The sequence below is a fragment of the Alligator mississippiensis genome, chromosome 9 (genome assembly GCF_030867095.1).
Source record: "Alligator mississippiensis isolate rAllMis1 chromosome 9, rAllMis1, whole genome shotgun sequence".
Lineage (NCBI taxonomy): Eukaryota > Metazoa > Chordata > Crocodylia > Alligatoridae > Alligator > Alligator mississippiensis.
Genome location: NC_081832.1, coordinates 75,649,381 through 75,664,422, shown reverse-complemented (window position 1 = coordinate 75,664,422; position 15,042 = coordinate 75,649,381). Strand labels below are relative to the sequence as shown.

At 51.6% G+C, this 15,042-nt stretch overlaps 1 protein-coding gene across 1 annotated transcript in view; it reads left to right on the top strand.

The window, feature by feature from the left end:
- The window catches only part of FAT2 (FAT atypical cadherin 2), a 71,932-nt gene that overhangs the window by 31,115 nt on the left and 25,775 nt on the right, over positions 1–15,042 (top strand). The window contains exons 5-10 of the mRNA XM_019488483.2: positions 1,767–2,078; positions 2,621–2,831; positions 6,862–7,001; positions 7,954–8,229; positions 8,597–8,807; positions 9,969–14,024. Coding sequence (XP_019344028.2) covers positions 1,767–2,078; positions 2,621–2,831; positions 6,862–7,001; positions 7,954–8,229; positions 8,597–8,807; positions 9,969–14,024 — 5,206 coding nt within the window. The remainder of the gene's footprint in view (positions 1–1,766; positions 2,079–2,620; positions 2,832–6,861; positions 7,002–7,953; positions 8,230–8,596; positions 8,808–9,968; positions 14,025–15,042) is intronic.

The window sequence follows — 15,042 nt, the reverse complement described above, 5'->3', positions numbered from 1 at the left end:
TTTCTGAGCTCCCAGGGGTTGACGATGAGTACGGGAATCCTGACCCCTGAGAAGATAAACAGGGCTTCCCAGGAAAGAGAAATCCCCCGTATTTACCTCAATATACAGAGATCCTCTCCAAAGCCTCTGTGATCCTATGACCTTGAGAGGTCATCTGGGCCATCCCCTAGCCCCAAGGCCAGAGAGAGGCATTGCATTATCTGGGCCTGAGCTTCAGCTGCTCTGAGCCAACACTGGGCACATCTACATGTGCATTAATGCACTGTAATTACAATGGCTTAAGTTTAGCACCTGTAATAATAGGTACTAACTCAATGCACAGTAACCGGCGCTACTGCACGCTAATGCTGGCGCACACCTTTTTAGTGATGCTAATGTGCAGTAGAGTAATTCTACTGCTCATTTGCACAATAGCACGGCTTTTGCTGTGACATGCTAATGCACAGTGGAATTAGTCTACTGTACATTTAGCGTCTTGTGTAGAGGCACCTACTGTGCACACAGAGGAAATCCTCCCTTCCTCTGAGAAAACTAAGTCCCCACTCTCTAGCAGTAATATTTAGCCATTAGAAAACACTATATGCACACAGGGACCTTTCAGCCCCTATGGGGACCATTGTCCGCTTTGTACAAACAGATAAACTGAGGCACCATGACTTGCCCAAGCTGGGAGGGTGTCAGGATTAGACCTCCAGAGTTCCCAGGCAGTCACATCAGTACCCTGGTCACTGAGCTCCCTGTGGCCAAATGCTCAGTGCTTCCCCTTTCTGGGTACTGGATAATCCTACCCCTGTATTCCAGCACCCTACTTGTTCTACCAATTTTTTCCTGCCTCCTTTCTCCCCCATCAGGGATTTTGCAAATAAAAATCACTAAAAACGGCAGCTGAGAACAAAGCAGTGCCAGGCACATTGCTAAAGTCCACCGGTCCGTAACAGTCCCTGGGCAGAGAGCAGGAACTAGTCACCCCACAGTCAGATCTGACACCTTGCTTGCAGCTGAGGCAAAATTGCCTTTCTAATGACGCTTGGCACAGAGATCACGCATCCCATGGGAAGGTCACGTGTCTGCTTGTTCATGCATCCAGCATGCCAAGATAATGCATTGTGACAACCTGTAACATTGCCCCTGTGTTGCAGCATTATTGCCCGAGTCCCCCACTCCAGTTTTACACCAGTGTCACTGCAGTGGCCTCCACAGAGTTAATCCTAACCTACCTAGGATGGAACCATGCTCTTAAATTTCTGTCTATAACAACCCACAGTCTGGATGGCTGGTGGGGTGTTGAGCTTGGACCTTCGCTCTGAAATGCAGGGGCGCCTGTACACGCCACGGGGTTTAATCCTCATTAAATTAAATAGGTTTACAAAATTTAAGCCTGTTTATTTTGGAGTGTCACATCAGTGTTTGCAGGCACTTGGTTTTTGAGCCAAACTAAACTATGTCCAAGGAGTTTTACTTTAATGTGCCAGAAAGACTTTTAAAGCATCCAGAAAACCCACTCGTGCAAACAGTCATGCTGTTGCTGCACAAGAAAGGGCAAAAAATGTGGCGTGTACAAAGACCCCCAGGGCCCTTAAAAAGGCCTGGTCCTGAGAAAAGTGCTAGATAACTTCTGCAAGCTGCAGCCACCCAAAGGTGACCTGGTCGTGTGCACGTAGACAGGTTTGGCAGAGGCAGCGATATATTAGGTGAGGATCAGTTGCTAAGATTGTCTGGACCAGGACAGTTCACCCCATTGCTTTGGTCCCCTGGTTCGCTTGCAGGTCATGGTTTCAGACAATGGGGACCCCCCTCTGAAGTCCACCAGCAAAGTTGTGATTCAGGTCCTGGATGCCAACGACAACCCCCCCACCTTCCCCCAGAAGATGTTCATTGCTCATCTCCAGGAGAGAGCCGCCTCTGAGGTGCCACTGCCCGTCTGCCGGCTGATCGCCTCTGACCGTGACGAGGGGCAGAACAGCCAGGTCACCTACAGCATCGAGGATGACGAGGAGGGGATATTCATCATCGACCCTGCCACAGGCGTGGTGCTCTCCAGAAAGGCTTTCACCCCCTTGGAGTACAACATCCTCACGGTGAGAAGGGCCCAGAGGGAGCGGGCAGGGGTGAGAAGAGACAGAAGAGAGGGAGATACAGAGGCTGGAAGGAGGAAGACTGAGAGAGACCGAGGGAAAGAACTGGGGGCTGGGGGAATGGAGCATGGAGGGAAAACCGGGAGGTGATGGGACAAGAAAAAATAGAGAGAAAGTCTGGGAGCATGTTAGCACTCCAGTGGCTCCTTGCACACAGAGGGGCCATGCTGCAGAGTTCGGGGCTGGCTTCCAATGCCGTCAGGGTTTCACAGGTCTTTGGTGTGGGTCCCTCACTGCCCTGGGTGGGGGTGGTCTCCCCAAAGGACCTGATTTAAAAGTCAGCTTCCTGAGCAAGGGGAATCTGGTGTGAGGACTTGGTTGGGAATGGCAATAAAAGGCAGCCTGCGGCGACCAGGTTTGCACCGCGGTTCCTCGGGTGCATCCAGACCTGCCACGCAAAATGAAACAGAAAGGGGCTTTCACACATCAGCCCGCCCTCGGTAGCACAGCAGGCCTCTGAAACCCTGACGCCTCTTCATCGCTAGGTCAAGGCGACGGACGGCGGCAGCCCCCCGCTCTCCTCCATCGTGCGGCTCCACATCAGCTGGGCCCCCAGCCCCGGCCCTTTGTCCGAGCCGCTCGCTTTTGACGAGCCCCATTTTAACTTTGCCGTGATGGAAACGGATCCTGTGAACCATATGGTGGGCGTGATCAGCGTGGAGGGTGGCCCCCGACCCACCTGGTTTACCATCGCAGGTGAGGCATGCATGCAGAGCAAGCACCGCGGCGGGGATGAGCTGGCAGGGCTTTTTCCCTAATCCCCTCAGTATTCAGCACCTACATGCCTGAGCTAACAGAGCTGTTTGCTTTAGACGTGGGCGACTCGCTGCACAAACCTCCGTGCAGGCAATGAGTGCCATTCAGCCGGACCTAGCAGTAAACACAGTTACACCCCTGCAAACGCTGGTGCCAAGTACACGCACCACCTCTGTTTTGCAAGTACCCTTCTCATGAAGGCATGCACTGCAGAGCGTGACAGGCCCAGATGTGTGACACTTGTGGCCCTGGGGCCTGGGACAAATGCTCTTTGGGAATCGGCTCAGGAGCTCTCTGGTCAAATAGGTCCTTTCAGTCTCCGCCACTTCCTTCCCCTTTTGACTTCCCCTCCTGGCAGCCTGGTTTAGATGCTTTTTCTTGCCTCTCGTGGAATATGGTAGGGGACTCGTCTCACGTGACACTCTCCCACCTGAGGTCGTTTTAGGATCCTGGGACAAATTCGTGGCAGGGGTATCTGTGGGTCTTGCTGAGCAGAGAGATGGGCTGAGAACCGGGGATTCCTTGTTTGACCACTGCAACCCAGGGGCTTCCTTCTGAAGTGCCGGTCCGGCTCTGCCTAGCGAGCTTTTACTCCCGAAGGCTGATCCAGGTGCATGGATTGCCCTGAAGCGTGTAGGTAAATGCTTCTCCTGTCCATGCATTTGGCTAAGGATAAAAGCATACTCAAGAAAGCTGGCACTGGGCATGTGTATACATTGCATGTTGGTCTAATAACACGGCGCAGTAGAGCGTCACGGCGCAAACCGTCCTAATAGCCTGCTACGCCGTGTTATTAGGCTAATGCGCAGTAAACGTCACTAATTAACCGTGCACTGGTGCTAATGCGCAGTAACTTTAGGTACTGCGCATTAGTTAGTACTTGATGAAGGAAGTAGATGTGCAGTATCTAAGGTGCATTAATGAATGTGTAGATGCACCCGCTGCAGAGCTGGCTATACCTGCTCGGTGTTTATCCTGGGCTATTATTGCTCACTTCTGCTCCTAATGTCCAACCTCAACTTTCTTTGCTGCAACTGGAGCCCATTGCTCCTTGTCCTGTCATCTGCCCCCACTTGGGTTTTGGAGCCTTTGGGTACTATTTACCTCGACATTTAATCCCGGCATTTCTCTTCCCTCACAGTATCTCAGGGCAAAGCGGGGGTCCAGCCTGGCTGCCTGTTAGGCCTTGCATTCAGGACGGAGGTTGCTAATGCACTGACTCTTAATGCCGTTTTCAGCGTCGAACTGAGCCCGAAACCGAATGCTTCTGAAATCCAGGGGTTTGGAGCATCTCTCTGAACCCAGCTAGGGAAGGCTAGGACAGGCTTGGTTTCAGGGAACAGATGGAGACCAAGCCTGTCCAGTAGCAAAGGTCCCTTGAGGGCAGGACCTGGCAGGGAGAGGGGCCACGTCGCTTAATGGGGACGGCAAGGATGGGAGGGGAGCCACGCTTTCAGCTGGAGTGAGGGATATCTTCTCCTCCTACCCAGCTGGCGCCTGGTCTTTCTCCTTCCCCGCGGTCCACGCGAAGGGAAGTGGGAGGATTTCTCTCTTTTGCTAAGGGAGAGGACTCCACAAGTCTCTGTCTTGCCTCAGTTTCTCTCTCCCCGCCTGTGCCCACTGCACGTTTCTATGGGGCAGTGGGGAAGCGCGAGTCAACAGCCAGTCGAGGCTTTCCCGCATGCCGGGAGAGCTGCCCAGGTAGATCAGCAGCAAATGAAGCTCACCTCAATGTCAGGGAATCCTGGCTCCCAGCGGGTGGAGGAGTTCAGCTCACGAGAAATAGCAGTCGACGGTTCCTGATGGTCCGCAACGGCATTTTGCACGGGAGGCACGAACAGCGAGCTGACGGAGCGTAAGGCGTGCAGGAGGGGCGGCTGTGCACGGACCGGCTAGCAGTAGTGCGAGGAGTGGCTCTCTCCACTGCGCTCCTTCGGCCTGCAGCTCGCTTGTGCCACGCAGCCATCTGGGAGGAAAGCAAAGGCCGTTGCTCACACTAGCAGCACCATCTGCCTCTGCAACTGTTCAGGGCCATTCGGAGAAGCTTGCAGCTCCCTGCTGTGACAGCAAAAGGCGTTGCCAGCTCTCTATCAGGGCGACCTTGAGCTTGAAATGAGCTCTGCCCGGCAGCTGTCCCTGCCCCCTCGCTTGTGAGGCCTGCATCCCCTGGTATCTGCAGAGCTCACACGAATAAGGCAATATCCTAATGATCATATTTAATATGCATGAATAGTTTGCATAAACTCAATCTTCCCTCCCTGGTTTCAGATCATAGAATTATAGGAAATGAAGGTTGGGAGGGACTTCAGGAGTCACATCTAGTGCAACCCCCTGCTCCAAGCAGGACCAGCCCCAACTACATCATCCCAGACAAGGCTTTGTCTACCTGGGTCTTAAACACCTCCAAGGATGGAGAGTCCACCACTGCTCTGGGTAACCTGTCCCAGTGCTTTACTACCCTCCTTGTGAGGAAGTTTTTTCCTAATGCCCAACCTCAACTTTCTTTGCTGCAGCCTGAGCCCATTGCTCCTTGTCCTATCATCTGCCCCCACTGAGACCAGTCCAGCTCCATCATCTTTGCAGCCCCCCTGCAGGGAGTTAAAGGCTGCTATAAATCCCCTCTCGGTCTTCTCTTCTGCAGACTCAATCAGCCCAGGTCCCTCAGCCTCTCCTCACCAGTCCTGTCCCTCATTCCCCAACCATTTTCATTGCTCTCCGCTGGACCCTCTCCAACTTGTCCACTTCCTTTCTTCAGTGGGGGCCCACAGCTGGACACAGGACTCCAGATGTGGCCTCCCCAGTGCTCAATAGAGGGGAAAAATCACTGCCCTCGATCTTCTGGCAATGCTCCTACCTATGCAGCCCAGGAAACTATTAGCCTTCTCACAACAAGGGCGCACTGCTGGCTCCTATTCAGCTTGTTGTCCATTATAACCCCCAGGTCCTTTTCTGCAGAGCTGCTGCCCAGCCAGTCACCCCCAGCCTGCACCGGTGCATGGGATTGCTCCTCCTCAGTGCAGGACTTTGCACGTGTCCTTGTCCATCCCTCTTTACGAGTTCCCCCTCACATCCTTTTCTGTGTCTTGCTCTGTGTCAAGCATTGCCTGGCCCTGCCGTGCATCCTCCTCGTTTCCCATAATGGGGTGCCTGCCTATGGGCCAGAGAGGCCTAACTGGAATGACAGCCCGCACAGCCAGACTATCCACCACACTGCAACCAGTCTCTGTGACTGTGGGTGAACTGAGAGCTGTGGTCCAGGCAAGCTCTCCCATGGTAGAGGCCTGGAAGGCTCTTAAGGGTTTCAAAGCCTTCAGGCATCCATCCAAAGCTCTGACTATAGGATAAAACGTAGAGCATCTTCCTCTGGACCACTTCCCTCCTCTTCTAAGGAGCACAGGAGATGAAAAGAGGCATCCAAATAGCCAGGTGTCTAAGCCTGGAAGTCTCTGGCTACTGTAGTTTCCTACATAAGTAGATCCTTAGCAGCCCTGCCTCCCCCAGGGTGAGCCCTGCAGTGAATACAGAGGGGTTAGGACACAACTGATCAAGCCGGTGCCAAGAAAGGAACTGAGTTATGGCTGCAGGAGACACTTCCTCACCCAAAATTAAGCCAGCAGCTTCTCTCTCCCGCAGTATTTCTAGAAGCAGGTCCTTATCACCATCTCAGCATACCCCAATGCCTGCCTGCCTCTCTTCTCACCTACGTCTGCTGCCCAACCAACACCATCCCCACATGCAAGGCACAGCCCAGCATGGCAAGCCCAGGTCTTGCCGATTCTCCATCAAGCAACTCTTGTGGCCTACAGGGCCCTGCCTAGATGCCTCCAATCTCTGACAGCCCCAGCCAGAAGCCCTGGTTCCTCCTACAACGATCCTTGCCAAGCCTTTCATGCACATGCATCTCTGTGCAGAATTCCCCATCGGTTGGCCTGCCCCACCTCCCTTTTACGCCTCTCCTCCCCTATCGCAGGTGGTGACGATGACCTGGATTTCGACATAGAGAAGAGCACAGGCAGCGTGGTCATTGCAAGACCCCTCGATGCTAAGAAGAAGGTGAGCTATAACCTTACCATCGAAGTCACCGATGGGTCGAGCGTCATCCGAACCCAGGTACGTGCCCGTGCCAGCGGGAAGGGCCCCACCCTATACCATGAGTGAGTTTAGCTGTGGGAGGACAGGAAATTTTGGGTCATTGTATGAGCACACACCATGGGAAACGGATCGGGGCGGTTTGCGGGGGCAGGCTAATGAGGACTGTCAGGTAGACCCAGCTGCCAGGTTACTAAAAGGCAACGGTAGCCAACTGCTATCTTAAACTCTCGATTTATCGCTCCAAATAAACAACCGGCCCCGTCTTGGCAGGTGTGCCCTTTCCTGCCTCCTTGAGCTTCATCATCAGTTTATTTTGGCATCGCTGGCCAGTGCTGGATGTCAGCAAACTTGCTAAAGCAAAGCCCCACGCGGGGTTCGGCGTGGTAAAAAGCAGCAGACTGCTGCAGCTTCCTGCAATGGGGTTAAGAGGCAGCAGATGGGAGCGGGGTGAAACGAATGGGAGGAACCACCAGCGGGACGAGCGTTGGTGGTTTGCAGGGCTTTGCTGTGCAGTGTGGGAAGGAAGTCCTTTCCCCTGACAGCTTGCTTGTGCAGTCATGTTTCCAAGAATTCCCAATTCACATGCAAGCCCAGATATCCTCTGCCCACCTTTCTCACCCTGCCCACTTCCCACTGGCCTGGTGATACCAGCTGGTATCTTGGAGGTACCAGCTGGATGCTTTCAGGGGGTACGGAGGACATTTCTCCGTGGGCAATTTTGGATGCAAAGTGGCTTGTTGTGTTAGGCTGGGAGAACCTCCATGGCATCTTCCCCGACTGCCTGCAAAGTGCAAGCTGGCTGCCAGCCTCTACAGCAAACACAGAGGCATGTCCACTGCACCGCTACATGTGCCAGGCAAACAAACGGTGCCCATTGCTCAGTCTGTGCTTGCAGCTTCCTTTCAGGCCATTCATTAGCACGTAGGCAGCTCCCCAGACCCAACGGTGTAACATGCTGCCTCCTCCACAGGCTTTCATCCACGTCATAGACATCAACCAGCACCGGCCCCAGTTCCTGGAGAGCCACTATGAAGTGAGGATCCCGGAGGATGCCCCTCCTGGAATGGAAATCCTTCGGGTCAGCGCAACGGATGAGGACCATGGGAAGGGGTTGATCTACACCCTTCACGGCAGCACAGATCCCCGAAGCACAAGGTTTTTCCAGCTTGATCCAAACAGCGGGGCTCTCCTGACCATGGAGGGGTTTGGGTCCCAGTCCATCACGCAGCACATCTTTACAGTCATGGTAGGTTACCACCACGGTGTTGGGCAGCCCATGGACCTGGAATGGGGCAGGGGGGACTTGAGAAGCTGAATTAGTGTTAGCAAGGGGCATTTTCTGGAAAGTGAGGAAGAAACAGACTTTTTAGCTTGTTCCCACATAACGCCTGGTCCAGGTAGAGGTTAAGAGCCTACTCCTGCTACCAGCTGTTAGGATGAGTCCTTCTCCATCAGTGCCAAAGGCCTAAGTCTTGGTCATGGATTTGGTCCCCAGGAACAGCATGTGGTGTATGTTGTTACATGTGCGGCCCGTTCATTTTAACGAGCACTTTGCAGAGTGACTCGGGTGCACTGACCCCTGACAACACTGTTAACCCCTCTGTGCCCTCCAGGTGCGGGACCAGGAAGTCCCCATCAAGAGGAACTTTGCCAGGGTCGTCATCCACGTGGAAAACTGCAATATCCACTCGCCCCAGTTCACCAGCATCCACTACGAGGCCGAGGCCTTGGATTCGGCCGCTGTAGGCACCGAGGTGATACAAGTCAGAGCTCTGGACCAGGACCAAGGCGCCAATGCTGAAATCCACTACTCCCTTCAGGCAGGTGAGGGACAAGACGAGGCTGTTGGAGGCCATGACCATGCCTGCTTCCTGGGGTGCACTCGTGTCTTCATGCTAGTGGCCAGGGACTGAGAGCTCTTTAGAGAGCACTTCGAAAACCACCTCTTGCATGAACTGAAGGAAGAAGCTGGCTAAGAAATAGAAGTGCATTTCTTCCTCAATGTCAGAGCCCTGGCTCTGCCTTCAGCTAAATACAAACTCTCGTTGTTCCCTATCGCTTCCTATCTTCCAGCCACCTAACTGCTATAAGAATGCTCTTCCAGGGCATAATTAATCTCTCTAATTGATAGGCAGCCTGACTGCACACAGACAGGAGACCTGACGGAGCTCCAGATTTCTGGCTACCTTGAAAGAGAAAGAGTCGTAGCACGCTGTGCCTTTCCCATCAGATAGCTCGGCCCCAAACCTGTACTGGAAGCAGAAGCGGTAACTGGGTCCGCAGTTAGGAGCTGCTAATTGCTCATTATCTATATTAGGTTTCAGAGCTCATTTTGGCGTGTTCTGCAGTGTCTCAGAGAAGAGCGAGTCACCGCTAGGGGGTTGCTAGTTGAACCACAGATGTTAGATGCTGAAACATCTGGAGTGACCTCTAGCTTGCAGCTTGGCGCCTCGTGGGCTGCGAGCAAATGATCTCACCCCAGCGGCTAAATGGGTTGGGTGTCCGCAGCCCCAACTCCCCTCTTGGATGTGCCGTGCTGGCTCCCAAAGGGGACAGGGACCCTCTTTTTGTTCTGGATTTGTGCGGCACCTAGTCATGACGGAGGCTCTTAGGTATTACAGCAGTAACTGTGATTATGAGTGGGATAGGGCCAGCTGGACCTGATATCACCCATCCCGTACCTGGTCAATATGCACAGAGCACATGCCGCCAGCACCAAATTCATCCAGATTCATTTTTTAAGAGTTTTTTTTTTCTCATCATCCCCCTAGCCTATGCACAAGTTTGCTAAAGATTTACAAGAAAACAGTTGCTTTGGAGAGCCAGACCTGGCCTATAAACTAGTACAGATTACTATTTCCCAATGAAGGGGACAGACAAGGGTCAATGCATATGACCGGATCTAATGCCAAGAATGTCACCAGATAGAAAATCCAGCTAAAAAGTATTTCCACCCTCTTCATTTTTCTATTCCTTTCGCTACAGGTAACAGCGAAGGTTTCTTCAGCGTTGGTCCACACTCTGGAATTATTACAGTCGCTCAGAAACTGGACCGCTCCAAGCAAGAGCGATTCACTCTCATCGTCAAGGCAGAAGATCAAGGGTTTCCCCAACTTCAGGACTCTGCCACGGTGCACGTTCACATCCGCCCCTCCGACAGCACCCCTCCCAAATTCTCAGAGGCGGAGTACGTTGCAGAGATCAGCGAGTCTACTGCCGTTGGCTCTCCTCTCGTCCTGGTTTCAGCCACCAGTTTGTCACCGGTCAGCTACGAAATCAAAGAAGGGAACAGGGATGGCATGTTCTTGGTGAACTACCAGTCGGGCCTGGTTTCCATGCAGAAAAGCTTAGATTATGAGCAGGTCTCATTCTACCAGTTAAAAGTGCGGGGCACCAACATGGCAGGGGCATTTACGGACGCTACCGTGTTGATCTATGTCATAGATGAGAATGACAACGCACCGACCTTTGTGAAGCCTTCCTTTGTTGGCTGGATCCTCGAAAACGCTCCCGTGCCGAGCATGGTTATGGATGAAAGCAACGCCCCGCTGGTGACACATGCGGCAGACGCCGACCAAGATGCCAATGCCTTGCTGGTCTATGAAATTTTGGAGCCAGAGGCCTGGAAATATTTCATGATAGACCCGAGCATGGGGACCCTCACCACCCATGCCGAGATCAATTATGAACTCATCCCAGTTTTCCATTTCACCGTCTATGTCCATGACAGCGGCAATCCCATTTTGTATGCATCCAAGCCTGCCAAGGTCACAATCTACGTAAAAGACGTGAACGATTCTCCTCCTGTTTTTCCAAAAGGCACTTATGAGCTGTCTGTCTTGCTACCTGCCCATCCAGGCATGGAGCTCCTTACAGTGCAAGCCCAAGATCCCGATTCAGAGGTGACCTACAGCCTCGTGGAAGGCAACCCCGACAACGCTTTCAGCATCCATCCCTTCACCGGTCTTCTCTCCATGCTTAACGCTACCAGCCTAGGACACTATCGGGAGCTCACAGTTAGAGCTAGCGATGGCTTGTATAAGAGTACTGCTCTTGTTAAGATAAATTTAACAGAAACACAAGAGACTGGCTTAAAATTTGATCGGGATTTGTATACGGCAACGGTGGTGGAGAATTCAACCGATCAAAAGACTCTGGTGGTTCTTGGAGTCCAGGGGCATCAGCTGAATGAGCCGCTCTTCTTCTCCCTCTTAAATGGCAAGGAGAAGTTCAAAATGATCCAGGCTTCGGGAGTGCTGCAGACCAATGGTGTGGGATTTGACCGTGAGACTCAAGACATGCACGAAGTTGCAGTGGAAGTAAAGGACAGCAGAAAACCACCTCGCGTATCTCAGGTGAAAGTCAAGGTTTATGTAGAGGACGTGAATGATAATCCACCCCAGTTTGAGAGTGTGCCATATTATACGTCAGTCCAGGATGGCACTGAACCAGGCGATGTCCTTTTTCAGGTGTCTGCCACTGACAAGGACATAGGAGACAACGGAGCCATTACTTACTCCTTTACTGAGGACTACAAGTACTTCTGGATAGACCCCTACCTAGGAGACATCTCACTCAAGAAACCCCTCGATTATCAAGCTTTGAATAAATATACCCTTAGAGTTATCGCCAAAGACAGTGGTGAACCCTCCCTGCATGCCCAAGAGGAGGTTATAGTCACCGTGAGGAACAAATCCAACCCTCTCTTCCAAAGCCTTTACTATAGAGTCAAGGTACCGGAAAACATCCCCCTGTACTCATCCATTCTCCACATACAAGCCCGCAGTCCCGAAGGCTTGCGTCTCATCTACAACATCATAGAAGAAGACGCCCTTAAACTGTTCAACGCTGACTTCAAAACGGGTGTCCTTACCGTCATAGGACAGCTGGACTATGAATCAAAGACCAAGCATACATTTACTGTGAGAGCCACGGACACAGCGCTGGGGTCCTTTTCTGAAGCTGCCGTCGAAGTGGAGGTGGAGGATATGAATGACAACCCACCTGTATTTTCTCAGATGGTCTTCACTGCATCTGTCTCCGAAAGCTTGCCGGCTCAGACCCCTGTTGTCCAGGTCTCTGCTTCTGATAAAGATTCGGGAAGAAATAAAGCGATCTCCTATCAGATCTTGGACGATGGCTCAAACGCTATCAAGTTCTTTAACATCGACGCCAACACGGGACAAATAACAACAGCCCAGCCACTGGATTATGAAACAAACCATCAGTTCCGCGTGAAAGTTAAGGCAACAGACCATGGGACGCCCCCGCTCAGCAACGAAGCCCTGGTGATTGTTGACGTGGTAGACATCAATGACAACCCCCCCGAGTTCAGCCAACTCCAGTACAAAGCCAAGGTCAGTGAAATGGCCACCTGTGGTCATATCGTGGTAAAAGTCCAGGCCCTGGACCCTGACAGTGGAGACACTACCAGACTGGAGTACTTCATACTCTCGGGTAATGAAAACAGGCATTTCACCATCAACACCACTTCTGGAATCATTTCCATGTTCAACCGCTGCAAAAAGGACCTGGACTCATCATACAACCTCAGGATATCTGCTTCGGACGGGGTGTTCAAGACCACTGTGCCGGTGTATATCAACACCACGAATGCAAATAGATACAGCCCGGCTTTTCAGCACCAGGTGTATGAAGCAGAGTTGGCCGAGAACGCAGAGGTCGGAACGAAGGTGATTGAGCTACTGGCTGTTGACCCAGACGATGGCCCCTACGGCACCATAGATTATACCATCATAAACAAGCTCGCCGATGAGAAGTTTGCCATTGACGACAAAGGCCGCGTTGCCACGTTGCAAAAACTGGACCGGGAAAATTCCACGGAGAGGATCATTGCAATTAAAGTCATGGCAAAGGACGGGGGCGGGAAGGTGGCTTTCTGCACAGTCAAGATAATCCTTACAGATGAGAATGACAATCCCCCTCAATTTAAAGCCTCTGAATACACCTTGTCCATCCAGTCCAATGTAAGCAAAGGCTCCCCGGTCATTCAGATCCTGGCTTATGATGCAGACGAGGGTGTAAATGCGGATGTTACCTACTCTGTTGATTCAGTGGAAGACATAGCAGAGGACCTGGTTGAGATCAATGCTGCCACGGGGGTTGTTAAGGTCAAGGAGAGCCTTGCTGGGCTAGAAAATAGAGCGCTTAACTTCAAGGTCAAAGCTGAAGATAACAGACCCCCTCACTGGAACTCTCTTGTCCCGGTGAATCTCCAGGTTGTCCCAAGAGAAGTCTCCTTGCCGAGATTTTCTGAGCCCCTGTACACATTTTCAGCATCAGAAGACCTTCCGGAGGGGGCAGAAATAGGGTCAGTTAAAGCTTTTGCAGAGGAACCCATCATCTACAGCCTGGTGAAGGGAACCACGGCTGAAAGCAATAAGGATGAGGTCTTTTCATTAGACAAGAAAACAGGGGTTCTGAAAGTCCATAAGCCTGTGGATCACGAGACCACCAAGTGGTACCAGGTTGACGTCCTGGCTCACTGCTCCCACCAGGAGACAGATCTAGTCTCCTTGGTTTCGGTGAACATCCAAGTCCAAGACATCAATGACAACAAGCCTGTCTTTGAGGCAGATCCCTATAAAGCTTTCGTTATGGAAAACATGCCATCGGGAACCACCGTAATTCAAGTGACCGCTAATGACCAGGACACCGGGAGCGATGGACAAGTGACCTACAGCCTGGAAGCAGAATCAGGCCATCATCTCAGAGGACTCTTCACCATTGATGGAGAGAGTGGGTGGATCACAACGCTGAAAGAGCTGGACTGTGAAGCCCAGGGGACCTACCGTTTTCACGTGGTGGCCACCGATCATGGTAGGAAAGTTCAGATGTCTTCCCAAACCTTGGTGGAGGTCACCGTCACGGATGAGAACGATAATGCTCCACGGTTCACCTCTGAACTCTACAAAGGGTTGGTCATCGAGAACGCCGAGCCTGGGCAGGTCGTGGCCATGCTCAGCACCCTAGATGCTGATATCTCGGAGTCAAACAGACGAGTCACGTGTTACATCACCGGTGAGTTGCGAATCGGTTTAGATCTTGGATTGTCAAGCAAAATTAGAGTACCAGATTCAGCTATCCTTATTCAGCCTAAATAGTAGCAAGGAGGTCATTCAGAGTAAGCACAATTCATGGTGAAAGCCCCTGGTTATCTAAACACTGGGAATCTAAAACTCCCCGTGAACTGAGGACAGAGCTATATGCCTGACATCCACTTATTGCACTGACTATTCCCTTCATCCCCCAAAAACACCTTTATCCCCATTCATGTAGCGTCCCATGAAAAGTCTGGGTCACTTAAGTCGCACCAAAGCAGAGATGATGTCCCATATTTACCGCAGGCATTGTCTGTATAAATGCTTTCAAACGAGGATAGTGCAGTGCTCAGGGAGTGCATCCTACTTCTTTGTGTCTCAACTGGTACTTAATTTCCTGAGTCCTGCATTCCCCAGGGCAGACAGGCTACCCATTGCATGGACATGTATGCACCTACTTATACTGAGTGTGTATTTATAATACACCTAGGCATGTAGGATGTGGCAGTTTTTTGATACTGAGTGCATTCACTATAAAGCCATTCTTGGCAGATTTAAGAGTCAATCCCTCTGTATCTAGAGTAGCACTTGCTCACCCAGCCGTATAGTCAGCTGCTTGGTGCATTGACTGAGAGGATGGTTCCAAGCTTAGCAGTATCTTTAAATATCAAGAAATCATACGGTGGCAACTGTACATCCAGCATCTGAGCCAGGCCAACCAAAACTAACCACGGCCTCAAAAAAAAAAATCAGAAGAGTATTAAAATGAAAGGGTCAGTACTTTATTTCCACAGGTAACAGCTTGTTTTTAGTATCTGTTTTGACCTCAAAAGGTCTTTCTGAGACCAAAACTAAATATTTAAAATGAAAATGTCTGTTCTAACTCAGACAAGGATCCTCCAGGGTCAGAGCATGTAGCCAGCTCGTGCTTTAGCCTGTTATCTATTATTATAACCTCTAGAAATGGAGAGACGACTTGAGCACTTTCAGTCACTCTT